The 25,145-nt window shown below is 51.5% G+C and overlaps 1 protein-coding gene across 7 annotated transcripts; it reads left to right on the top strand.

Moving 5' to 3' along the window:
• The first annotated feature begins 1,105 nt into the window (after nucleotides 1-1,105).
• Nucleotides 1,106-24,152, top strand: Tyk2 (tyrosine kinase 2). Of its 7 annotated transcripts, none has more exons than XM_040290470.2 (26): nucleotides 1,106-1,252; nucleotides 1,490-1,569; nucleotides 2,142-2,278; nucleotides 2,822-3,034; nucleotides 6,271-6,394; nucleotides 6,490-6,637; nucleotides 6,940-7,103; nucleotides 10,953-11,319; nucleotides 11,771-11,974; nucleotides 12,051-12,208; nucleotides 15,049-15,157; nucleotides 15,244-15,433; nucleotides 15,513-15,616; nucleotides 15,720-15,896; nucleotides 15,986-16,073; nucleotides 17,126-17,253; nucleotides 18,252-18,387; nucleotides 18,468-18,622; nucleotides 19,181-19,331; nucleotides 19,769-19,866; nucleotides 20,100-20,292; nucleotides 20,611-20,729; nucleotides 21,161-21,333; nucleotides 21,683-21,800; nucleotides 22,779-22,889; nucleotides 22,973-24,152. In XM_040290470.2, the coding sequence occupies exons 4-26, from the start codon at nucleotides 2,839-2,841 to the stop codon at nucleotides 23,105-23,107; spliced, it is 3,546 nt and encodes a 1,181-aa protein (XP_040146404.2). In that variant the 5' UTR covers nucleotides 1,106-1,252; nucleotides 1,490-1,569; nucleotides 2,142-2,278; nucleotides 2,822-2,838; the 3' UTR covers nucleotides 23,108-24,152. The 7 variants fall into 7 exon arrangements, with proteins under 7 accessions (XP_040146404.2, XP_021589527.2, XP_040146403.2 ...); XM_021733852.3 differs by having other exon boundaries at nucleotides 1,490-1,696; XM_040290469.2 differs by having other exon boundaries at nucleotides 1,490-1,696; nucleotides 2,819-3,034.
• The last annotated feature ends 993 nt before the right edge of the window (nucleotides 24,153-25,145 follow it).

The raw sequence follows: 25,145 nt of genomic DNA, 5'->3' as shown, positions 1-25,145 counted from the left end.
TTTTTTATTGTTATAAGGAACAAAGTTTTGGGGTTATTTATTATGCAGCAATAGAAAATTAGTAATTCTCCATATCCCTGTGGCTACTGGGGCTGGAACCCAGGGACACTCTGCCACTGAGCTGTTTCCACAGGCCTTATTTATTTATTTATTTGGTATGGGGTACTGAACTCAAGGGGCCTTCACCACCTCACCACATCCCCAGCCCACCACCACTTTTTAAAAAATTTTCTAAAAGTTTTAGATGAACACAATACATTTGTTTTTATGTGGTGCTGAGGATGGAACTAGTGCCTCACACGTGCTAGGCGAGCGCTCTACCACTGAGCCACAACCCAAGGCCCCCCCCCCACTTTTTTTGTATTTTACTTAGGGATCGGGTCCCACTGAGTTGCTTAGGACCTCGCTAAATGCTGAGGCTGGCTTTGAGCTCCCTATCCTCCTGCCTCAGACTCCCAAACGGATGGGATTAAGGGCGTGAGTCACCACGCCAGCGCCTTTTTAAAAATTTTGAGACAGGGTCTCACAAAATTGCCCCAGCTGGGGGCTGGGGTTGTGGCTCATAGGCAGAGGGCTCGCCTACCATGCATGGGGCATTGGGTTCGATCCTCAGCACCTCATAAATATTAAAAAAAAGACATTGGGTCCACCTGTGACTAAAAAAAAAAAAATATTAAAAAGGGAAAAAAAAAAAAAAGTTGCCCGGCCTGGCCTCAAATTTGCGATCCGCCTGTCTCAGCCACCCAGATAACTGAGGTTACAGTCCTGTTGTTTTTTGTTTTTCCCCCTCTTCCTGAGGAGAGAACTCAGCCAGAGAAGTAGGGTTGGCCAGGCAGAGATAAGAGAAGTCATGGGGGAGAGTCCATGAGCCGCTTTCCCAGGGTCACGACCGTACAACCCGGACTCGAGCCCTCAGCAATCTGATCAATAAACTCTTCAGTCGTTTTGCGTACACACTCTGCTCTTCCGCCCGCCACTGTAGGCCACTCTCTTCCGCGTGTCCACGCCCACGCCCATGTCAGCCAATCGCAGACGCTGTGGTGCATCCGGGCGCTCACCTAACCAATCGCTGGCCCACGAAGTTAGGCCGAGGACCAATCGGAGCGGCATCTTCCGGCGGGGCGGAACTACGGCCCACGGGCATGCGTGTTTCAGGGTGCCAACGGGAGGTGGAGTCCGGGCCGCCAACTTGCGGGGGTTTCCCGCAGTGGCGGAGCGGGGTCTAGGGTTCGAGACTGAGTCCCGGGAAAGGGTGAGTCTGGACCGGACACCGAAGCGGCGCGCCCGGGAAGTCATCTGGAAGAAGGCTTGAGGACTGGATGCACTTATCAGAATGTGGGCGGGAGGGAGCCCCCACTCCCTCCGGGCTGGCCAGATCTCCAGCGGGTGCACAGCGCAGATACTCCCCTGACGGGAGGTTTGGAGGTGGTAGAGGGTCCGGAGGTGCTGCTTCCTGGGTACACATCTCACTCCGATTCTATCTTCAAAGCTGATCCTGGGTCCAGTGGAGACGAGGAAGGAGGAAGTGGCCACCTCAAAAGTTTCATTCTCAAGATGTCATCCCAGACGGTAACGCGAACGTTTATTAAGCGTTTGCTGTGTGCCAGGCTCTGTGCCAAGCACTTTTCCTGCCTCCTTTCGTTGACTCTTCCCAACATCTGTTTGAGGTAGACGTTGGTACATGCCCATTTTCCAGGTGAGGAAGCTGGCTTGGAGGGGAGCCCAGGAATCTGGCAGTTAGAACATTCTTCTCTTTCCAGCGCTGTCTTATATCAGTAACATCTCCAGAGTCACTGACAGTCTGGTGAAACTGGAGACCTGGGCCAGGAATCGGGGGTACCAAGCTGGACACAAGTGTGTGTCTTTCTCTGCCCCCATGCCCCGGGGAGTCAGCAGGGACTGGGCTCTCTCGCAGGGATAGATGCAGGGAATGGGAATTACTGGGATGGCGAAACCAATTGTAATGGATTTATTTATTTACTTATTTTGTGGTACTGGGGATGGAACCTAGAGGGTCTGGGGCATGCTAAGCAAGCCCTCTACAACTCTGCACCCTCAGCCCCAATAATACTTTTATTCTCATTTGGGTGATGTTCGTTCATTTTTTCATGCCAATGTCCTTGTTTGTGCTGAATGTGCAGGACCGCATTGAAGCCTCACAGTCATCTTTCCACTCAACATTCTCAGCATCTCCACTTTCCAGATGGGGAAACTGAGGCCTGCAGTGGCTAAAAGAATTGCCTGAGTTGACATAAGAAGTCCTAGGATGCACACCCAGGTTTGTTTTATCACAGTCTGCCTGCCTGATTATTTCAGGGAAGTTGATTTAGAGTGAGTTGTTGTTGTTTTCAGTGCTGGGGATTGAACTCAAGGCCTTGCACATTGTATGCAAGTTCTCTACCACTGAGCTACATCCCCAGCTCAGGATGGATTTTTATATTGGTGCAAATTTGTCAAAATAAGGGAAAGTTCAAGCCAGGCATGGTGGCATACACCCATAGCCCCAACTACTTGGGGGTTGAGGCAGGAGGTTGTTTGAGCCCAGGAGTTTTAAGACTAGCCTGGGCAACATAATAAGACACCATTAAAAAAGGAGGGGTAGTGTTACTAGTGTCAGATGTAGTGGGTGAAGAGGCATACCACCCTGTCAAAAAAATGTGGAAACTAAGGTTCAGGGAGGGGAATTGGGTGCCTAAGGTTTCACAGCCAGGGAGCCAGAATCTTCCCCCCTTGGGCCTCAGCCTGGGTGGGTGCAGGTAGAGGTGCTAAGGGGGCCTGCAGAGAGAGGCCTGGGAGCTAATGTGTTGTCTTCTCTCAGCAGAGTCAGCTTTGAGGAGCATGCCTCTCTGTCAGAAAGGGGCTGCTGCAAAGGGCAGCAAGCCCCATAGGGACAGAGCTCAGCCCATGGCTGACATGGGAGGTCTGAAGGTACTTCTGCACTGGGCTGGCCCTAGTGGTGGAGAGCCCTGGGTCACCTTTAGCAAGACCTCACTGACGGCTGAGGAAGTCTGCATCCACATCGCACACAAAGTCGGTAAGTCCAGGGCACTGATGTGATGGCCAATGTTGGGGGATGAGAAAAGCCAAGCCCATCCATCCATCTGCAGCTTCATTCAGCAGATACTGAGTGAGCACCAACTATATGCTATCACAAAATCAATGCACTGATGTAGCTGGTATTCTAGGAGGGAAGATGCAGGAAATAATTTTTTAAAAAGACAAAGAAGACTGTATCAGAGGGCAGAGATGATGAGAAAAATTAAGCAGAAAAGTGACTGGTGGTGAGAAAGTTGCTCTGAGAGGATGCTTAACAAACACTTAAGGAGATGAGGGAGGGAGCCATGGGAATATCTAGAGGAAGATGGTTCCAGGCCGAGGGAATGGCAAGTACAAAGGCCCTTGGGTGAGAGCTTGCCTGGAACAGCGAGGAGACCAGTGTGGCTGGAGTAGAGTAAATGAAGGGGAGCTGGGAGGTAAGAGAAAGGAGGCGTCAAGACAGTGGTGGAGCCTCTTGTGGACCATGGGAAGAATTCTGGATTTGACTTGCAGTGTGGTGGGAGCCATGGAGGATTCTGCACAGAGGAGAGCTGTGACCAGGCTTGGGCTCACAGATGCCCTCTGTCAGCTGCTGGCAGATGAACAGCAGGAACCCGAGACCTGGGCAGGGTTGATCTCCAGAAGGGATCCATCCACAGGCCATACCTCACAGGCCTTATATGTCATGGGAAGAAGTTTCAAGGTGACACTTTCTCCTGAGGGAAACAGGGATCAGAGCCATGGAATGATGTGAGAGAACCCAGTGGATGTTGATTTGAATCATGGTTCCGGAGGCTGGAAAGTCCAAGAGCTTGGTGCTGGCACCTGGGAGGGCCTCCTGTGCATCATAGTGTGGCAGGGGTGAGAACAAGTGAGCAGGCCATCTCAGGCCTTTCTTTCTCTTATAAAGCCACTAATGCCATCACAAGGACCCTCCTGTCATGACCTCATCTAATTCTAATTACGTCCCAAAAGTCCCACCTCTAAATGCCATTAATAAATCACTCTGGAGATTAAGCTCCAACACAGGAACTTTCATTCATTTTTTTTTTTTTGGACTGGGTATTGAACCTAGGGGCACTTAACTGGGTTATTTATCTATTTACCTATTTATTTATTATACTGAGGACTGAACCAGAGTACTTATCCACGAGCCACATCCCCAGCCCCCTTTATATTTTATTTTGAGACAGGGTCTCTCTAAGTTGCTGAGACTGGCTTTGAACTTGCCATCCTCCTATTTCAACCTCTCAAGTCATTGGGATTATAGGCATGTGCTACCACACTAGCTCCAACTTATGAATTTTAGGGGGACACCTTCAGACCATAGCATGGGATGTAAGGGTGTTTTGGCTGTGACATCTGTCACCTCATTGAACTCCAGGGTTGATTTGACTGACATGGCTAGCTAGGCAGGTGTCCCCTTCCTCCCTCACTACTCCATGTGTGCCCCCTTGAAGTGGCAGCTAGGTGGAAGAGGATGTTACCCCTTCAGAGGGGGACTGCTCTTCCATCAAGTGTATGCAAGGAGCTGGGTGTGCTCCCCTGCTAGACCCTCCAAACCACAGCATGGGTGATGGGACCCCTGCCCAGCAGAGGGAACAACATGTATAGAAGCCCAAAGGGCTTGATCTGTTTGAGGAAGCAAGAGATTAGACATCAATTTTCAGAATCTGGAAAGAGAAGTAAGAATTAAAACCAGAACATAAGCAGAAACCAGATCATGGTTACTCATTGCATAAGTGTTGGTCTTTCTTAGTGTAAACTGGAGAGCCATGGAAAGTTTAAGCCAGAAAGCAAAGCACTAAAGAAAAAAAATTGAAAAAAAAAACAGACTAAGGCTGTAGCTCAGCAGCAGAGTGCTTGCCTAGCATGCGTAAGGCACTGGGTTCGATTCTCAGTGCCATATAAAAATAAACAAATAAAAGGCATTGTGTCCATCTACAACTACAAAAGAAATTTTAAAACAAACAAACAAACAAAACAACAACCTCACTGTAAACCGAACTTCTAAGCCATGCAAGGCCTGGGCTTTGGATTTGAAAGAGGTTGCCTGAGATCATCGATTTTGAATAGGTTTATTTTGGTTCCCAGTTTCAGGCATCCCAGTCCATGATTGGTTGGTCCTGTTGCTTTGGGCCTGAGGCAAGGCACCATATCATGGCAGGAGCATTAGTGGAACAGAACCCCTTACCTTACAACCAAGAAGCAAATAGAAAGGCTCAAGGATCCCATGGTCCTCCTCCAAAGACAGCCTCCATGACCTAAAGACCAACCATTAGACCCCACCTTTTAAAGGCTCTGCCATCTCCCGGTAGTGCTACCCTCTGGCTAAGGCTTTGAGGAACATTTCATTTTATTTTTTATTTTGTTATTTTTAAAAATACTTTTATTTTATTGATTTATTTTTATGTGGTGCTGAGGCTTGAATCCAGGGCCTCGCACGTGCTAGGCAAGCACTCTATCACTGAGCCACAACCCCAGCTGAGGAACATTTAAGGTCCAAAATACAGCAGAAGTAGATGGGTCTCAAAAAGATAAAGAATGTAGAAAGAGCAGGACTTGGTGACTACTTTGATATGGAAGGTGTTCAAGAAGTTCTTCAAGTTCTGGCTTGAAGAACTAGGCAGAGGAGGTGCGAGTTTGGGGACTATAGATGAGATCTATTTGGAATAAGGCACATCTGAGGAGGCCTTTGATGTCCGAGGAAGACAGCAGAAGGTGGATGGATATATCTTTTGGGCTGGAATTACCAGCACATTGCTAGCTATTTCTAGAATTGTGTTAGTCTGGGATATGTTTTGCCACTGTAGAAAGCAACCCCCAAATCTTCTTGACTTAAGGTAATCAAGTTTTTCTAAAATCAGATGTAGGTCAAATGGCTCAACTCCCCTTCAGAGCTTCGCCACTCTGTATAAGGAACTTTCAGCCCTCTTAGAGGATAGGAAGATGGCAAGAGGGTTTATTTCCAGACTCAGTAGGGTACCTATACCTTCAGTTTACTGGTCAGCACCCAGTCCATAGTCTCATCCTAGCTGCAAAGGAAACTAGGGAATATAGGGAAACAGGGTCAACAAATTGCCTTGTCCTCTCCACATGTATAACATAAGGCCAGCTGGAGGCCGGGAAGGAGACCCGGGGAAGGCATGTGAAAGGAGATAGCAGGCCTGAAGGTCCTCAGGGCTTATGGCAGCAAATGACATGGCTCCTGACCTCCTTACTCCCCTGTTCCAGGCATCACTCCACCCTGCTTCAATCTCTTTGCCCTCTTTGATGCCCAGGCCCAAGTCTGGCTGCCCCCAAACCACATCCTAGAGGTCTCCAGAGATACAAGTCTGACTCTGTATTTCCGTATGAGGTAGGTGGAGGCCCCTTGAAAACCTTTTCCCCTTTTGTTCTGGAGCTGCTCAGTGCCTCTGCTAAGCGGCAACTGTGTCCCTCCCCTTCCTGCAGGTTTTATTTCCGAAACTGGCATGGCATGAATCCTCAGGAGCCAGCTGTATACCGCTGTGGACTCCCAGGGGCTGAGACTTCCTCAGAACCGACAGAGCAGGGGGTGCAACTCTTGGACCCAGCCTCATTTGAGTACCTCTTTGAACAGGTGTGAGCAGGGCTGGAGGACAGAACCATTTGTGTCACGTTTGGGAGAGTCAAGGAACTCCCACTTCCCTTTCCAACTTGATATAACTAATACATTTTGACTCAGGCCATCCGAGTTTGGGCTGAATGAGAATAAGTGCTGGGATAGACTGGGAGGAGCAGGTGTGTGTGTTGTGTATTTAGCCTTTCTAGCAAATGGTGGTCTCTCCTTCCCCGGATGCCCAGAAGCAAGGAACTAGGTTTCTCTCACTAGGGAATGAAATCATTCTCATACTTCCCTTTCTGCCTGATTCCTACTCTCAGGGCAAGCATGAGTTTGTGAATGATGTGGTATCACTGTGGGAGCTGTCAAGTGAGGAGGAGATCCACCACTTTAAGAATGAGAGCCTGGGCATGGCCTTTCTGCACCTCTCCCACCTCGCTCTCCAACGTGGCGTCCCCCTGGAAGAGGTGGCCAAGGAGATCAGGTGTCTGGGAAGGGAGTGGGGCTACTGAGTAGCATTGGGGGCTGGGTGGGCCTTGAATATTGCCATGTCGGGCTGGGGATGTGGCTCAAGCAGTAGCGCGCTCGCCTGGCATGCGTGCCGCCCAGGTTCGATCCTCAGCACCACATACCAACAAAGATGTTGTGTCCGCCGAAAACTAAAAAATAAATATTAAAAAAGAAAAATTCTCTCTAAAAAAAAAAAAAAAAAGAATATTGCCATGTCTTTCTTCATTCAGCAAATGCTTACTGAGCACGCCCTGTGCTAGCACTAGCTCTAGGTGTCGTGGACACAACTCCAAACACGTCAGACAAAAATTGCCCATCCTCTGGGAGCCCACATCTCATGAAGTAAGCAGGCAATGAACAAGATACAAAAGGGAAATGTAGAGTGTTTTAGATGGCGATCAGTGAAATGGGGGAAATTAAGCAGGAACCCAATGTGGTGTCCACGCCTGTGATCCCAGCGATTTGAGGGATTGAGGCAAGAGGATGGCCAATTCAAGGCCAGCCCGGGTAACTTGGTAAAATCTTATCTCAAAATAAAAAATTAAAAAGGGTTGGAGAATGTAACTCAGTGGTAAAGTGACTTTGGGTCCCATTTCTAGTACTAGAAATTAAATAAATCAGGATTGAGTGTAGCCCAGGGGTTGGACACTTGCCTAGCATGTGTAAGGTCCTGGGTTTAATCTCCAATGCTACAAAATACTACAAAAAATAAAAAATAAAATAAGTAGGAAAGTGGAACATGAAATATCAGGGGTGAGAAGTATTCATTTGTTTAGTTAATTTTTGTGTTTGTGTGTGGTGCTAGGTGCTATGTAATTGCTCTACCACTGAGCTATATCCCCAGCCCTGTTTATTTTCTGAAACGGGGTGTCACTATGTGGCCCAGGCTGGCCCTGCACTCCTAGGCTCAAGCCATCCTCTACTCAGCTTCCAGAGTAGCTCAGAGGACTTAGTTTATATTGTTAAATTGGTTAAGTTAGGGGATTCTTTTTTTTTTTTTAATTTTTTTTTTAGTGTAGATTAGACACAATACCTTTATTTTATTTATTTGTTTTTATGTGGTGCTGAGGATTGAACCCAGTGCCTCACATGCAAGGCAAACACTCTACAAACTGAGCTACAATCCCAGCCCCAGTTAGGGGATTCTTCATTGTGAAGTTTTGTAGTCAAGGAGGTGAAGGAGGGAGCTATACACATGTCTAGGAGGAAACCATTCTATACAGAGGAACTGCCTGTGCCAAGGCTCTGAGGCTATTTCATGCCTGATGTGTTGGAGGAGGTGTGGCTAGAACAGCAGGAGCCAGGGTTATGGGAGGAGGTTCCAGCAGGGAGGTGGGGACTTGGCAGATCCTTAAAGCTCTCGGCATTAAGAACTCATTAAAATTCAAGGGAAGGCAGGGCATGGAGGTGCACACCTATAATCCCAGTGACTGGGGAGGTTAAGGCTAAGGATTTCAAGTTCAAAATTCTCAGCAAATTAGCAAGACCCTGTCTCAAAATTAAAAAAAAAGAGGGGGAGGCTGGAGATGTGGCTCAGTGGTTAAGCATCCCTGGGTTCAATTACCAGTACAAATAATAATAATAATAATAATAATAATAATAATAATAGTAAAAATTCAAGGGAAGGAAGGAGGCTGGATTCTGGGGAGCTGGAAGCCAGCTCTACTGACAGAGCCTTGGGGGATCCCTGCATTGCAGTAAGGGCTCAGATCATCAGGACACACTGTCTGGAGGAGGCAGCACAACAGTTGTCTTTCAGGATCAGCTTGTTTTGGAATTTTTTTGCTTCCCAGTGCTGGGGGGGTTGAACCCAGGGCCTTACACATGCTAGGTACATGCTATACCACTGAGCTACATCCCCAGCCCCCAGCTGTTCTTTTTTTTTTTTTTTTTAAGTGTAAGGATGGACTTTATTTAAAAAAAAAAAAAGTATTTTGCGGACTACAAATTACAAAGTAAAAGCAGATCACTATGTAGAAATCTAGTGAATACATTTTGCCTGCACATGAAAACTTTATCCAAGTTATTCATTTAACAAAATCACCCCATTCCCACAATGTTATCTGTTATAATGCTCTTCTTAAGGTCACTAAAACTTTATTTCAAATTATATATTACACGTTATTCCCTCAAGATGAATGTTTAAATACCAACTTCTTGGCTAATAAGAATGGCACCTTCAAAAGGGGTAATTTCCACTCAATCTCTGGTGGCATTATTCCAGGCTAGTTTCTTTCAATTAAAAAATCCTTCAAAACATTCACTTATAACACAATGCCTTTCCACCCAAAAATGTTGTAATATTTTCCCCTTAATGACTACATACATGGATAGGCAGCAGCAAGAAAATAAAAAGATGAAAAATTAAAAGGCAGCCATTAAAATAAATGGATTAATCACATAGAAGAAATATTTGGCTCGTGGCAATTAAGAGTTGGCAACTAGGGTACATTAACAGCCAGATGCTTGAGTCATTACTGAATGTACTAAGAGAATGAAGCCAGTCCAGTACGACCAAGTGAGAATATACAATTATTGTACTTCATTCTTTGGAATAAATGCTCCTAGCCAAAAGGAAATATAAGTTAAATTCAGATCCCCAATTAGAACATGCTGACTCAATAATTTTATGGAGTCTGTAACAGTCATTTCCTCTATTTACACTTTTTTAGAAGTCCTTTCATATCAAACTAAGGGTATTCTGAGCCCACCCCCAGCAGTTCTTGAAGCACATATTTTTTAGTTCCTGTTATGGTATCACTCTGAAGGACTAGAAATGTGACAACAATGTACAGAAGGAGGGAACACATCCAACCTGGACATCAGGGAGTGTTTCCCAGTTAGGGAACGTCTCTGCTGAGCCCCAAAGTTGAGTTGCTTTATCCAGTTGAGTTGGCAGTATGTTCTAGGCACAGGGAACAGCGTGTACAAAGGCTCAGAGGCAGAAGGCGCCAAGGCTCCTTTACAGGCAAACTGGATGCAGGTGATTGCCTGAGTGAGTGTGGAGGTTGGCCACGCCCTTTTCAGGGTACTGGTGAGCCCTGGGAAGCTTGGAAGTGGGGGAGGGAGAGAATATCTCAGGAGGTAGAGACCAAGGCACGGAAACCTGTGATCTAGCCATACTGGTGGTTGGTTGCAGGCAGGCAACAGGCAGAAGGGGGTGGACTGGGAGAGTGAGGAGTTAGGACTCTGTGAGCAGCAGAGAGACCTCCCAGAGCTGGGTTGTTTATTGATGGTTATAAAATGAATGATTCAAATAATAGCGAGTTCTCCTGTGATGGCAACAGCCACACTCTGTCCTTACTGTGTGCTGGTCCATAGTCCAAGCACTTTGCAGGCAGCAGTTTGCTGAATGCTCTCATCCGCCTTGGAGGTGAGCACCATTTAGTCCCATTTCAGATGATGCTTTAAAGGAAACGGAGCCCTTTCAAGCTTTCAGAAGTTGCCTGAGACCTGGGATTTCAGCTCCAGTGTGTCTTTGGGAGGTCTGGCCCTGGACCCCCACAGCACCCCACTTCCCTGGGTTGGTCCTGTGTCAGGTCTCTCTATCCACTTTTTTTTTTTTTTAATTTATTTTTTAGTTTTCGGCGGACACAACATCTTTGTTTGTATGTGGTGCTGAGGATGGAACCTGGGCCTCACGCATGCCAGGCGAGCGCACTACCGCTTGAGCCACATCCCCAGCCCCTCTCTATGAACTTTCTTGCCAGTGTGCATATTCTCTCACTGAGGCAGCTGAGGCTCATAAGCCACTTGTTCTATGTCATTCAGCCAAGCCTGCCAACCAGGTCCCTTACCAGCCCCTTCCATGTCAACCCCACAGCTTCAAGGACTGCATCCCGCTCTCCTTCCGGCAGCAGATCCGGCAGCACAACGCCCTTACACGGCTGCGCCTGCGCAATGTCTTCCGCAAGTTCCTGCATGCCTTCCAGCCAGGCCACCTCTCTCAGCAGATGGTCATGGTCAAATACATAGCCACCCTGGAGCATCTGGCCCCCCGCTTTGGCACTGAACGCATACCTGTGTGTCACCTGGAGCTACTGTCCCAGGCCGAGGGAGAGCCCTGCTACATCCAGGACAGCAGGCGGGCCTCCGCGGACCACAACCTGGAGCCTGCCTTGGGATCCCCCACCCACGAGGTACTGGTGACAGGCACTGGTGGCATCCAGTGGCGGCCAGTACAGGTGGAGGTGAGCAGGACACCTCCTGCCCTCTGTGGGTTCAGGCAGGCCTGGTGGGTGGTCTTTGCTCACCTCTGCTGGTGGGCTGCTGAGTTAGCAGTGGTGAGCCCTTTCCCTACCTACCTCAGGCTGTGTCCCTTGTCCCCTGGGGTCTATCTCTTGGTGAGCATCCTCTGTCTGTCCCCTTGGGACTTGATTTCTGGGGCTTACACCCCTGGGGAACCTTTCATTGTCTGGCAGTTGGGGATGGGGCAGGGTTCTCCTCTCTGTCCTCCTTGAGGTCTGGCTTCATCCTATGTGTCTCTTGGGATGAGTTCCCATCCTGCCTGTGGCAGAGGGACTCCTAAGAGAGATTCCAGAACAGGTGACTGGCCCTCCATCTCCTGACCCCTGGGGACGGTGCAGGGGATAAGTGGGCTGTGTCCCCCTTTGTCTTGTGCCCCACTCGTTGGATTTGCAGGTTTCTAGTGACGTCAACGACAGCAGCAGGAATTCCCAAACCCACCTGTCTGGGAAGAAAGCCAAGGCCCGTGAGGCAGGTGGCCAGCCAGCAAACAGGCCGAGGGAGCCACCCTGGACTTACTTCTGTGACTTCCAGGACATCACGCACCTGGTGCTAAAAGGGTGCCGTGTCACCATCTACCAGCAAGACAACAAGTGCCTGGTGGGGCCTGGGGCGGCAATCGGGTGGGGGGCAGCTCTGGCCTGTGTCACCTGCCTGACATGCCCCTGGCCTGCAGGAGCTGAGACTGCCTTCCCGGGCCGCGGCCCTGTCCTTCGTGGCGCTGGTGGACGGCTACTTCCGCCTGACAGCAGACTCCAGCCATTACCTGTGCCAGGAGGTGGCTCCCCCACGGCTAGTGATGAGCATCCAGGAGGGTATCCATGGGCCCCTGCTGTGAGTGGCCAGGGCGAGGAAGGTGGCCAGGATGGGTGCCCCCCGCCAAAGCCACTCTGCAGGAACTGCATGGTGTGCAAGGGCCCGCTCTGTGAGAGAGCACCCCCTTCAGTCCTCTAGAGTGTGCTCGTGTTTGTGCACATGTGTTGGCTGTGTGGCACAGGTGTGTGCATCTCAGCGAACACGTGTATTTGTGTCTGTGTGCATGGGACCACAGGCACACTTATGAGTGCATCCAGACCTGCGTGTGAGTTCAGGCACTACTTGTGTTCACCTGTGTGTGTGCACAGTGAGGGGCTACATGCAGCAAGGGTACCTGGGATGATAGAGGTGCATTTGGGACTGTTACCCTGTATGTCTGGATGTTTATTGTGTAGCTGTCACTGCTCTGGTGATAGCATTTGGGATTAGCGTCACATGTTGACATTGGCATTGCACAGAATGGGTGGTTTTCATGGGACAGTGTGTTGCACCAACCCGTGGTCATTCAGGGGCATGTTGGGGGTGTCCACCTGTGTGGGGGTGTCCACCTGTGAGGTGTATCTCTGCTGGGATTTGTGTGTCCCTGTCTAAAGGATTCTGTTGGTGACCTAGTGCTGAGGTATGAAGTATCCGTCCCCACGTAGGACGAATGTGGAGATGTGTGTGTGGTTCTCTGCATGCTGTGAGGTTTGTGACTGTGGCTTCTCTAGTCATTGGCCCTGTGTCTGGCTGTCCCTTGTACCACCTGTGATGCTGGGGCTTAGTACCTGGGGGTGTCTGACAAGGGTCTGACCTCTCAGAGGCTTGTCCCTCTACCAGGGGAAGTGTAAGTGGCCATTTTGCTTCCTGTGACTGTCATCACAGGTGTGTGCTGCCACAGTATGTGTGTCTCTGGACCTGGTCATTATGTCAGCCACTTTGTGTGTGGCTTCTTGCCCTACATGGCTGACACCTTGTAGTGTCCATTTGTTCTAGTCTTTTTTGTCTGTGATGTCAAGGCCCCGTATTAGTCCATTTTTTGTTTCTGTAAAAAACATGAGTTCTTTTAAAAAGAGACTTATTGTGGCTCATAGTCCAAGATTTGAGGGCCCATATCCGGTGGTAGCCTCCTTGCTCGCCATCCTAGACAGCCCAGAGCATCACCTGGCCACAGACAGGCAGCACAGGAATGTCTCTTCTGGTCTCCCCCTCTCTTCTTTTTCTTTTCTCCTTCCAACACTGGGGTTTGAACCCAGGGACCCACACATTAGGCACATGCTCCACCACTGAGCTACACTTCTGCCCTTTTTTATTTTGAGACAGGGTCTTACTCAGTTGGTAAGGTTGGTCTCAAACTTGTAATCTTCTTGCCTTAGCCTCCCAAATAGCTGAGAGTACAGAGAGGCACCACCACACCCAAGTTTTCTTCCTCTTCAAAAGCCACCAAGATTCAGTATGGGGCCCTACTCTATATTATTCAGCTTTCTAATACCTATAATGAAAGACCTGAGATAGTCAACTTATAAGAAAAAAGATTTGACTCCCAGTTCTGGAGGTTTTGTCTATGGTCAGCTGGCCATGCTGCTTTGGGCCTGTGGAGAGGCAGCGCATCATGGTAGAGTACATGGGAGCAGTACTGCTCATCTCAAGGCCAGGAAGCCAGAGAGCATGAGGAGGAGGAAGAAGAGAATGGGGTCTCAGAATCTCCCTTTTTAAAAAAAAAATATTTATTTTTTTAGGTGTAGATGGACACAACACAATGCCTTTATTTTTATGTGGTGCTGAGGATAGAACCTGGGTCCCGCCAGTGCTAATCGAGCGCTCTACCACTAAGCCACAATCCCAGCCCCTCAGAATTCCCTTTGAGGGCATGCTTCAATGGCCTGGAGCCCATGAGCCTCTACCTCTTAAGTTTCTACCTCCTCCCCAACAATACCAAACTGGGGACCAAGCCTTTGGGGGGACACAGAAGATCCAAATGATGGCATACCCTCATGAGCTCATCCATTCCTAATCTCTGTCCCTAAGGCCCCACTGTTACAATTGTCTCTGGAATGTTCCTCAAGGGCTTCTGCGCTGAAGGCTTGGTCCCCAGTGCAGCAGTGTTCAGAGTGGGGTTTGGATTATGAAGGTTCTCACCCGCTCACAGGTTCGACATTGGATTTTCGGGAGGTGGTGGGAACTGTAGCAGGGAGGCATAGGTGGGGGAGTTGGTCCCTGGGGGCATGCCCTGCAAGGGTATATCTTGTCCCAACCTCCCCCTCCCCTGGCCACCGTGAAGTGAGCAGCTTTTCTGCATCAAGCCCTTCCTCCATGATGCGTCCGCCTCACCACAGGCCTAGAAGCAATGGAGCCCGCTAACTATGGAATCAGTAGCCAGAATCAACCTTTCCTCCTTTAAATTGATTTTCTCAAGTATTTGGTCAGAGTGACAAAAAGCTAACGTGTCAAGCGGATTAGACTCTAACATGGTTTTCGGAGGGGACAAACCCTATTCAAACCAAAGCAGCACCTTTGTTGCTCTGTCACATTATGTAACCAGATGTATCAGTGGTCGCTGTATGCTAGACTATCCGTGTGTCCCCATGTAGGTGGCTGTGGGTGGTGTGCACCTGTCCCCCATTTGATGGCTATTTCCTGTCTCAGCCTGTAAACCATCTTGTTAGTGGCTGTCTCCAGCGTTATGTACCAGTGTGTGCCTGTTCTCTGCTCTCATGCTTGTGTCTCGAATGAGTAGCCGTGTGTGTGTGTGAGTGTGTGTATGTGTGACTTATCCTAGCTGGTGTGTGTTCCTCTGGGCAGGTCTCATGTTGTCTTTGCCAGGTGCAGGTCTATCAGTGGCCCCAGGTGGCCTAATGGCACCCCTCTGCCCCCCCCAGGGAGCCCTTTGTGCAAGCCAAGCTCCAGCCAGAGGAGGGCCTCTACCTTATCCACTGGAGCACCGTCCACCTGCACCGCCTTATCCTCACAGTGGCCCAGCCTGAGCCGGTGGGCCTGGAGCTGGGGGGTCCTGGGCTGGGGTGGGGCCTGAGCCCTACCTGGACCTCTGCTCAGTGCCCTTTCCACCCACCCAGGTACCTGGAGTGCAGAGCTTGCGCATCCGGAAGTTCCCCATTGAGCAGCAGGACGGGGCCTTCATGCTGGAGGGCTGGGGCCGCTCCTTTGCCAGTGTGCAGGAGCTGCGGGGAGCCCTGCAGGGCTGCTCCTTGCGGGCTGGGGACGACTCTTTCTCTCTGCGTCGCTGCTGCCTGCCCCAGCCCGGAGGTACAGGGTGAGCCATGGGGTGGGCAGAGCTTCTCTCCCCCATGCCAGTCCGTGTCAGCCACTTCGCATCTGCCCCCAGAAATCTCCAACCTCATCATCATGCGCGGTTCTCGGGCCAGCTCCAGGCCACTTAACCTCAGCCAGCTAAGCTTCCACCGCATCCACCAGGATGAGATCACCCAGGTGGGGTGTGGTAGGGACAGGGTCCCTGGGGATGTGGTAGCTGGGGCCCTGGGAGGTCAGCAGGAGCTGGCATCACAGCGGTATTCTATGCTACTTCCTGCAGCTATCCCACTTGGGCCAGGGCACAAGGACCAATGTATATGAGGGCCTCCTGAGAGTGGGGGGCCCTGAGGAGGGCAAAGCAGATGGCGGAGACTCCCCCAAACCTGGAGGGGGCTGTGGGCAGCAGCTGCGAGTAGTGCTTAAAGTACTGGACCCCAGTCACCATGACATCGCCCTGGTGAGTGTGCAGGGTGGCCTGGCGTGTTGTGCGATGGGGACAGGGTGCGGGGTGAGGTTCACAGCCCCCCACCTGCCTGGTTCCCACAGGCCTTCTACGAGACAGCCAGCCTCATGAGCCAGGTCTCCCACGCACATCTGGCCTTCGTGCATGGTGTCTGTGTGCGCGGCTCCGAGAGTGAGTGGACCTCATTATACCCCGTGGCACACTGGAGTCCCCACTGGTACCCACGACCTCAGCTGTTGCTGACCCTTGACTACAATCCCAGCGTAGACCTCTTCTCTGCTGTCCTCTGTCCCCACCGTCCCCCAGGCTGTATCTTGACCATCAAACTATGCCCCACTCCTGACCACGTGCCAACCTCAACTTGCATCCAACCCCAGATTACACCTTGGCCTCACCTATACCCCTCCCACGGCTGTGGCCCAGCCCTCAGCCTAAACCCTGACTGCTGACCCCATCCCAGTCTCCATCCCATCCCAGCCCCCTCCACAGCCCAGCCTAGTCCCCTCTGACCCAGCAGTACTCTGGCCCCCAGCAGACTCCAGCCCTGTTTGTGTCCCTTGGTCCTCCCAGACCTCAACCTCTGAATATCCAGCCTTGTCTAGAACCTAAGGCCACCTCTGTCCTTCCTCTACATGTCCTTACTTGTACAGGATGACCCCAGCCCCACCAGGACCATAACCCCAAGTGTATGTCTGTCTCTCTTGCTGTCCCCAGCACTGGCCTTACTCCCACCTTGCCCACCTCCACTGTTCTTCTATCCTGACTTTGTTCCTGCCCTAACCTCTTCCTCCACATTTCTCCATGCTCCACACCCTCTGCCTCACCCCATGCTCCATCTTTTTTGGAAGGGCAGATACTGGGGATTGAACTCAGGGGCACTCGACCACTGAGCCACATCCACATCCCCAGCCCTATTGTGTATTTTATTTAAAGACAGAGTCTCACTGAGTTTCTTAGCACCTCGTTTTTGCTGAGGCTGGCTTTGAACTTGTGATCTTCTTGCCTCGGCCTCTCGAGCCCCTGGGATTACAAGAATGCGCCACATTACTCCACATTCATCTTGTATTTCTTCTCTCCCCAGACTCACTCCCAAACCTGACCTAACCTTCTGTCCCCACACCATCCCCAGCCAGAGGCCCAGCCCCCAAGTTGGCCCCGGGCCCCATGGAGGTGGGAGGCCCACAGGAGGTGGGACGGCCTCTGCAGCAGCTACGTCTTTTCAGACATCATGGTGACGGAGTATGTAGAAAATGGGCCCCTAGACGTGTGGCTGCGGCGAGAGAAGGGCCATGTACCCATGACCTGGAAGGTGGCAGTGGCTCAGCAGCTGGCCAGCGCCCTCAGCTACCTGGTATGTAGGCTGGGCTGGCACCTGTGTCAGTGAGGGAGGCTGGATGGCTGGGCTTCGGGTGGGTGGCCAAGATACATCTCTTGGACCACATGCCACACCTGGGAGATCTGTCCATGAGTCCATCTGTCCTGTGCTCACTGTGTCCCAGGTCCCCTGGGTACTATCCTTAGATGCTGTCTTCTGTCTCTGGCCTTTCATTGCCCAACCCTTCCTGTATGATCACACCACTTTCCAGAGTTCCAACTTCACCTCCTTGTTCAGTGGGTACCCTCTGCATGCCAGGCCTAGACCTAGACCTACAGATAACAGAACAGAACCGGCAAACCCCTACCCTCAAGGCATTTTCACTGGAAGAGTGTCTCTGGGGGATTGGTTCCAGGACCCCCAAGAATACCAACTACACAGATGTTCAAGTCCCTTCTATAAAATGGAATAGTGTTTGCCTGGAACCACCTACACCCTCCCAAAGGCTGTATTTATTTACTCACTTATTTTACTTATTTAGGACCTGGGGACTGAACCTAGGGGCACTTAATCACTGAGCCACATCCCCAGCCCTTTTTTATTTATTTATTTTGAGACAGAGTCTCACTGAGAAAGGTGGAACTTTAGGTAGGTAGGTTGGAAGGCCTTACTAAGGCCACCTGGGAGTTAGAGAGGGAGCCAAGAGGACATCAGGCAGGGAACAGCAAAGGCACTGGGGCAGGAGTACACCTGACATGCATTTAAGGAGACTGCAGGGGCCTCTGGCCTTTCATCCCTGGCCACAAGCCTTAACCACCAAGTTTGGGAGAACAAGAAGGACCCACTCAGCCCCGTGCTGCCTAGCCCTGTGCTGCCTGGTCACGATAACAGTGTATTGTCTTGGCATCCCAGTAATGACCAGGACATCCTTTTCACATGCCTGTCCCCATGAGGGCCTCATGGGATGGGGGTTGTGGATAGTCGGTGCCCCTGCCAGGTGGCCATCCCCCTCCTCTCCTTGTTTGCCACCCCAGGAGGACAAGAACCTGGTTCATGGTAACGTGTGTGGCCGGAACATCCTGCTGGCACGGCTAGGGCTGGCAGAGGGCACCAGCCCCTTCATCAAGCTGAGTGATCCCGGTGTGGGCCTGGGTGCCCTGTCCAGGGAGGGTGAGTACCCAAGCAGGGCTGGCCACAGGGACAGGCTTCCCTACTCCTCTGCACTTGGTGACTCTGAGCATGGCCTGCAGAGAGAGTGGAACGCATCCCCTGGACGGCGCCCGAGTGCCTGCCTGCTGGGGCCACCAGTCTGTGCACTGCCGCTGACAAGTGGGGCTTTGGTGCCACTCTTCTGGAGATCTGCTTTGATGGGGAGGCCCCCCTGCAGGGCCGCGGTCCCTCTGAGGTATGACCAGGGGATCCCTGGGCCCAGGGGGTAATCGTATCCCAGCTTTTTACAGTCCTTGTGGAAATCAGTAGTCCCCAGCAAGCAGCGGGCTTCAGCTTTAGGCAGTGACAGACAGAGATGGGGAAGCGCAGGCCGAGGGAGTGGGTGCTGTTCCTTCTTGTCCTCCCAGAGCTGGTGCTCAAGGCTCTTGACCAGGGACAAAGGGCATCTGAAGAGTCAGGCAAGGCTTCCCAGGGGAGGTTTGATCTAAGTGCAGAATTAGGCCAATGAGCCAGACCTGGCACTGCAGCGGTGGCAGAGGGCCTGGCCTGGGCAAAGGCCTGGAGGCTGTGCTACCCTCAGGGAGCTGCAGTCTGAGAGATGAGGGGCGAAGAGCAGAGGTGGGTGACAGCTGCGGCAGGATGTGCTGGTGGTGAGATGCAACAGCTCCCCAGAGGCAGCTGGGCGCGGCTCTGCAAAATGGGAATGACAACAGCAGGCACCAGTGGGCTCCACCTCTTTTGAGAGGGGCAGGACTGGGGCCACGCTGAATCCCATGGGTCCCCCCACACACAGAAAGAGCGGTTCTACCAGAAGCAGCACCGCCTGCCAGAGCCCTCCTGCCCAGAACTGGCCACCATCACCAGCCAGTGCCTGACCTATGAGCGGGCCCTGCGACCTTCTTTTCGCACCATCCTGCGTGACCTCACTCAGCTGCAGCCCCACGGTGAGCCCCACCTCGGTGCTGGCACTCCAGTGGGTAGGAGAGAGCTGGGGGTCCCTGCTGATGCAGACATGGTGTCCTCAAGGTCTCTGTACAGAGGCAGGGCCGCTGAGTCAAAAGTCAGAGTCTTGGGGGAGAAGTTCAACTTCTTTGAACGAATTGGACCCTTGCAGTTTTTTTCTTTTCTCTCTGGTGTTTTCTGCCCAATCTCACTATATCCAGGTGTTTACTTTTGGTTTCTCTTTGTTTTGCGGGTTGGGAATGGAACCCGTGACCACCTGTGCTAGGCAGGCTCTCTATGGCTAACTGTGCACTTTGTACAGAAAGTGGACTCTTGGGCTGTTGAGGGGGAAGTTTCCTTCCTTTGGATGCTGGGGAGCAGTGTCCCCCGCCTGCTGGGGAGAGGGCCGGGGTTGAGCCTCACCTGTTACGACTTCCAGATCTAGTGGACGTCTCCACTGTAAATCCAGACTCACCAGTGTCAGACCCCACGGTTTTCCACAAGCGATACTTGAAAAAGATCCGGGATCTTGGCGAGGTGAGGGCAGAGCCTGGAGAGCTGGGGATGGGGCCCACCTGTGGAATTAAGGGAGGTCCTGCCTAAGGATAGTTTTGTATTGTGGATGGGAACACCCTCAGCTTTGAGAGAGGTCCCCGGATGTAGGTCCAGGAGACCCATCAACACAGTAGGTAGGGCCTGGGGCTTTCTGAACAGATCTGCTAGGAGGAGAAACACAGGAGTGGGGTTTATCTTCTGTGCACTGCGGCCAGGGTCACTTTGGCAAGGTCAGCCTGTACTGCTACGACCCGACCAACGATGGCACAGGCGAGATGGTGGCCGTGAAAGCCCTCAAGGCGGACTGCGGGCCCCAGCTCCGTTCTGGCTGGAGGCGGGAGATCGATATCCTGCGCACGCTCTACCATGAGCATATCGTCAAGTACAAGGGCTGCTGCGAGGACCAAGGTGGGCCGGACTGGGTGAGGCTTAGATGTGCGGTGTGGGACTTAGTCTTGTGGCCTTTGGGGCAGAATCTTGCAACCTCAGGATGGGGTGCAGCCGGGCAGCCTCCTTTCCGGCTGGGAGTTGCCACCTGCTGAGACCAAGAGGGATGAGAGCACTGCTCCTTCCCTTGCCCTGGGTCAGGAATCAGGATGGGTCCATCTTGTTTGAGGACTGGGCCCAGAGTGTGCGGGTCCTGGCTTTCCTCCACACCTAGGAGGGGACTGTGTTGGTGGCCTGGCCCGTCCCTCTGCTTCCCCTACGAATCCTTTTTTGCAACAGGCGAGAAGTCAGTGCAGCTGGTTATGGAGTACGTGCCCCTGGGCAGCCTCCGAGACTACCTGCCCCGGCACAATGTTGGGCTGGCTCAGCTGCTGCTGTTTGCTCAGCAGATCTGTGAGGTGGGAGGGCCCCCCACCCCGTTTCCGTTTCCCAAACCTGCAGCTGATTTGGCCCGCCCTGAATGACTATGTCCTGTCTGCTAGCCCTCTCCTGCGCACTGGGCTGGGTTCCCTTATCCTTGAACTGACTTCCCTCCACCAGCTTCTTTGTGTCCAGTTCGCCAGGCCACACCCCCTTGGCTCCGCCCCAATCCACCTGCTCAGTTGGCCACGCCCAGAACACTCCTTCCGCCCAGCTTTGCTCTTGTCCCTCACCAGCTTCCTGGCTCCTCCTTTGCTTGACCCCCATCTGCCACCCTGCTGTCTTCAGCTGGGTCCCCCTAAGCCTAATCTGACTGTTCCCCAGCCATCCTGGTCACCTATCCTCAGGCCCTGCTGTTGGGGGCTGATCTCCACCCCACTGATCCTGACTCACCCCACCCCGCCCCCAGGGCATGGCCTACCTGCACGCGCAGCACTACATCCATCGAGATCTAGCTGCCCGCAACGTGCTGCTGGACAACGACAGGCTGGTCAAGATTGGGGACTTTGGCCTAGCCAAAGCCGTGCCTGAAGGCCACGAGTACTACCGCGTGCGCGAGGATGGGGACAGCCCTGTGTTCTGGTGACCAGGCGGAGACACAGTCTCCGGGTGGGAGGATGGTGCAAGGGTCACTGGGAATAGGCAGGGTCGAGGAGACTGGGTCTGAGAGGGCAAGATCTAGTCCCAGCGAGATTGGGCGGGACCTAGAGATGCAAGGAGGTGGGGCTAGAGCTCAGCATTGCCTGGAGGGTGAGGTCAGCTTGGCTTGGTAAGTAGATCTTCACTCCTCTTAGGGTGAACCCTTAAGAGTGGGATCCCAACTGGGGCCAAAGGGGTCCTTCAGTTGTACCCACCCACATGAGGGTTCTAGCCTGGTCTGACTCCCAAACCCTGAGTCCAGTCCCTAGACCTGAGTGTTGCCTCTCTGCAGGTATGCCCCAGAGTGCCTGAAGGAGTGTAAGTTCTACTATGCATCTGACGTCTGGTCCTTTGGGGTCACCCTCTATGAGCTGTTGACATACTGTGACTCCAGCCAGAGTCCCCCTTCCGTAAGTGCCAGCCCCACACCCTCACCCTGGAGTAGGCTAGGGGAGTTAGAAAGGCAGGCATTCACAGCCCAGCTCCCACACTAGTAAGTACTTCACCTACCTGAGCCTCATAGTCCTGACCTGGAAAATGGGCCATTTGCAGTGCAGGGGGCTGTGACTGTGATGGAAACTGTGCTCAAGTGGACACAGGCAACATAGGAGCAGTTTATCCCACTATTTGCAAATGCCACTGGGAATGGGGCCTGAGTCATCAGGAGGCACATACATCTTCTTGGTTCTGAACAATGGTAGCATCGCAGGCTGGCTCTCCCTCCTCTCTGGCAACTGTGCCCCCAGCCCTCCAGGTACCCACCTCAGCCCAGGGGACCAAGGGTTCTCTTTCCTGCATAATTCCCAGGACTTCCTCTGATTGGCCTAGGTTGACGCATGTACGCCTGTAGCCAATTACTGTGTAGATGAGGGTCTCGGGTTGGTCAGGTCTGAATTGAGGGTCAGAGTCAGGAAATTGTTAGATTGTCCGCAAAGGCAGAATGCCTTCATAAAGTCAAATAAATAATTTTGATTTGGGCATTTTGGGCAGACCATATCGCAGCTACTCCAGAGGCTGAGGCAGGAGGATGATCACTTGAGTCCAAGAGTTGGAGACCACCCTGGGCAATACAGTGAGACCCAGTCTCAAAAAATAATAAAAACTTTATGACAGGTAGAACCAACATGTCGCAAGGCTTAAGAACAGTGAGCCCCTGAAGGAGGCTTAGCATGAAGATCAGATTACCTAACTTTTAAAGTAACCCTAGTGGAAGATGTTAGCATCCCTTTTCAGGGATGAGCAAACTGAGGCCCATAGAAGCTTAGTGGCAAGTCCAAAGTCACAACCTAGAAGTGTCAAGGTGGGATTCAAACTCTAGCAGTCTAGTGCCAAGTTTTTGGCTAGTCTTCCTGGCTTCTGGGAAAGAGCTTGTCTTGATTCTACCGTAGAAATTCCTGGAGCTTATAGGCCTCACCCAGGGACAGATAACTGTGCTGAGGCTCACTGAGTTGCTGGAACGAGGGGAGAGGCTACCACGACCTGAGAGATGTCCCTGTGAGGTGAGAGCCTCCTGCCTTTTCCTCTGTTCCTGCCTTCAAGCCACAGAGCCAGCAGCAGCCACAGCCCGTTTCTCCTTCCCTAGATCTATCATCTCATGAAGAACTGCTGGGAGGCAGAGTCCTCCTTCCGCCCTACCTTCCAGAACCTCATACCCATCCTCAAGATGGTCCATGAGAAATACCAAGGCCAGGCTCCTTCAGTGTTCAGCGTATGCTGAGGCACAAGGGCAGCTCTGCCTGGGGGATGTGCCCAGGCAGTACCCATGGAGAGGGCTCCTACTCCCACCCCAAGAGGAGGAAGCTGACCTCACACACCCCTTGTGCCTTACTCCTGTCTGGAGACTCCATCTCTGTGAACTGACTTCACTTCCTTGGCCGTGAACCTGACCATGACCCTGAAAGACCCACGATAGGCAAGGGGCTAATCATGTCCTTGGATCCCATCCTTTTGCCTTCCCCCAACTCCCAACTTGAAACCCACCATCTTCACTGGCTGGTAGTGAAACTCATAATTCCTTGCTGCAGGCTGTGGCCTTTGGGGCCCATCTTCAGCAAAGTGGGTTTGCTGGGGTCTACTTTGGGGGGCATGCAGCTAGAGTGAGACTGAAGAGGTAGCAGGATTCAGCTATTAAACTTCTGCTTCTGTCTGAACCATTCTGGTCGGCTGGGGTGGAGCTCAATGGTAGGGCGCATGCTTACCATGAGGGGGGCCCTGGGATGTCTCCAGCTCCAATAGTAAAAAGTTAAGCCACCCGCTCAGTCTGTGCCTGGTACACAGAAGGCACTAAGTAGCCACTTGTTAAATGTACAAAATACTGGGGCGGGGGGGCACTTATCACATAGACGTGACCTAGCCAGTTTCACTCTGGAAGGCCACAGGAAGGAAATGTATTCACCTCTTTGGGCTTCATATCTCAGCTGTGGGGATGGTGGTGCTCAGTACCTCATAGGATGGAAGTGTAACGAGCTGACAAAATGGTGTATGTAAACTGCCTAGCAGGGAGATGTTGAGGTCTGTGAACAAGTCAAAATAACACGTGGTATTTTGCCAGGGGAATGTAGAGTTTGTAAACAAGTCTGGATGGTGCCTGGCAAAATGCCAGAGGGAGTGGTTTGAGAAGTAACAAAAGTGAGCCATTAAGTGTTGAGATTCCTTATTGGTTGACTGATGTATCTAGTTTATGCTAATTAATATAAGCTGTGCAAAATGTATAAATAGCTCTGTTGTCCTACAATAAACGGCTTCCATTCCTGCTGTATCAATCTACAGAAGTTATTCGTCACCCCCCCCCCCCCCTCAGCTGCCTCAGCCACTGGGATTACAGGCGTGTGCCACTGCGCCCTGCTCCATCAATAACTTTTAAAGACTTGTGTGTTGGCCTGGGGATGGCTCAGTAGTATGCATGCCTGGCATGCACAAGGCCCTGGTTGGATCCCTTGTACCACACACACTCTCAATGCTCTCCTGACTGAAAATTCCATACTATTCCAAAGCAGTTTGGGTTGTTTGGTAGTTTGTTTTGGCAGTACTGGGGATTGAACCCAGGGACACTCTGCTACTGAGCTACTTACCTAGCCCTTGGTTAATTTAAAGGTAAATAAATAATTTTGATTTGGGCATTTTGGTGCAGACCATATCACAGCTACTCCAGAGGCTGAGGCAGGAGGATCACTTGAGTCCAAGAGTTGGAGACCACCCTGGGCAATACAGTAAGACCCAAAATGTTTAGAGAGGGTCTCATTAAGTTGTCCAGGCTGGCCTTGAATTTGTGATCCTCCTAGGAGGAATTTGTGATCCTCCTAGGAGTCTCAGCTTCCTGAATAGCTAGGCTTACAGGTGTGCACCAGCGTGCCTAGCCAAATCTTAATTTTTGGGGGGAAGGGGTACTGAAGAGGGCACTCAACCACTGAGCCACATCCACACCCCCAGCCCTATTTTGTATTTTATTAGAGACAGGGTCTCACCAAGTTGCTTAGCACCTTGCTTTTGCTGAGGCTGGCTTTGAACTCTCGATCCTCTTGCCTCAGCCTCCTGAGCCACTGGGTTTACAGCCATGCGCCACTGCACCTGGCCCCAATTTTAATTTTTTAAAAAGTAGTCTTTAAGGCTGGGGTTGTGGCTCAGTGGAAAACTTGCCTCACATGTGTGAGATACTGGGTTTGATCTTCTTCGGTACCACATAAATAAAAAAGGCAATGTGTCCATCTACAACTAAAAAAAAAAAAAAAAGTTTTTTTAAAAAAAAAGCAGTTTTA

The sequence above is a fragment of the Ictidomys tridecemlineatus genome, chromosome 2 (genome assembly GCF_052094955.1).
Source record: "Ictidomys tridecemlineatus isolate mIctTri1 chromosome 2, mIctTri1.hap1, whole genome shotgun sequence".
In the NCBI taxonomy this organism is placed as follows: Eukaryota; Metazoa; Chordata; class Mammalia; order Rodentia; family Sciuridae; genus Ictidomys; species Ictidomys tridecemlineatus.
This window is presented reverse-complemented; position numbering and strand designations above follow the sequence as displayed.

What these genes read in the sequence shown, in the direction of transcription:
- Tyk2 (XM_040290470.2), top strand. Translation starts at nt 2,839, where the DNA reads ATGCCTCTCTGTCAGAAAGGGGCTGCTGCAAAGGGCAGCAAGCCCCAT. An exon ending in GGCGGCCAGTACAGGTGGAG is followed by an intron (nt 11,320 to 11,770) that starts GTGAGCAGGACA and finishes TTGGATTTGCAG; the next exon opens with GTTTCTAGTGACGTCAACGA. An exon ending in AGCAAGACAACAAGTGCCTG is followed by an intron (nt 11,975 to 12,050) that starts GTGGGGCCTGGG and finishes CCTGGCCTGCAG; the next exon opens with GAGCTGAGACTGCCTTCCCG.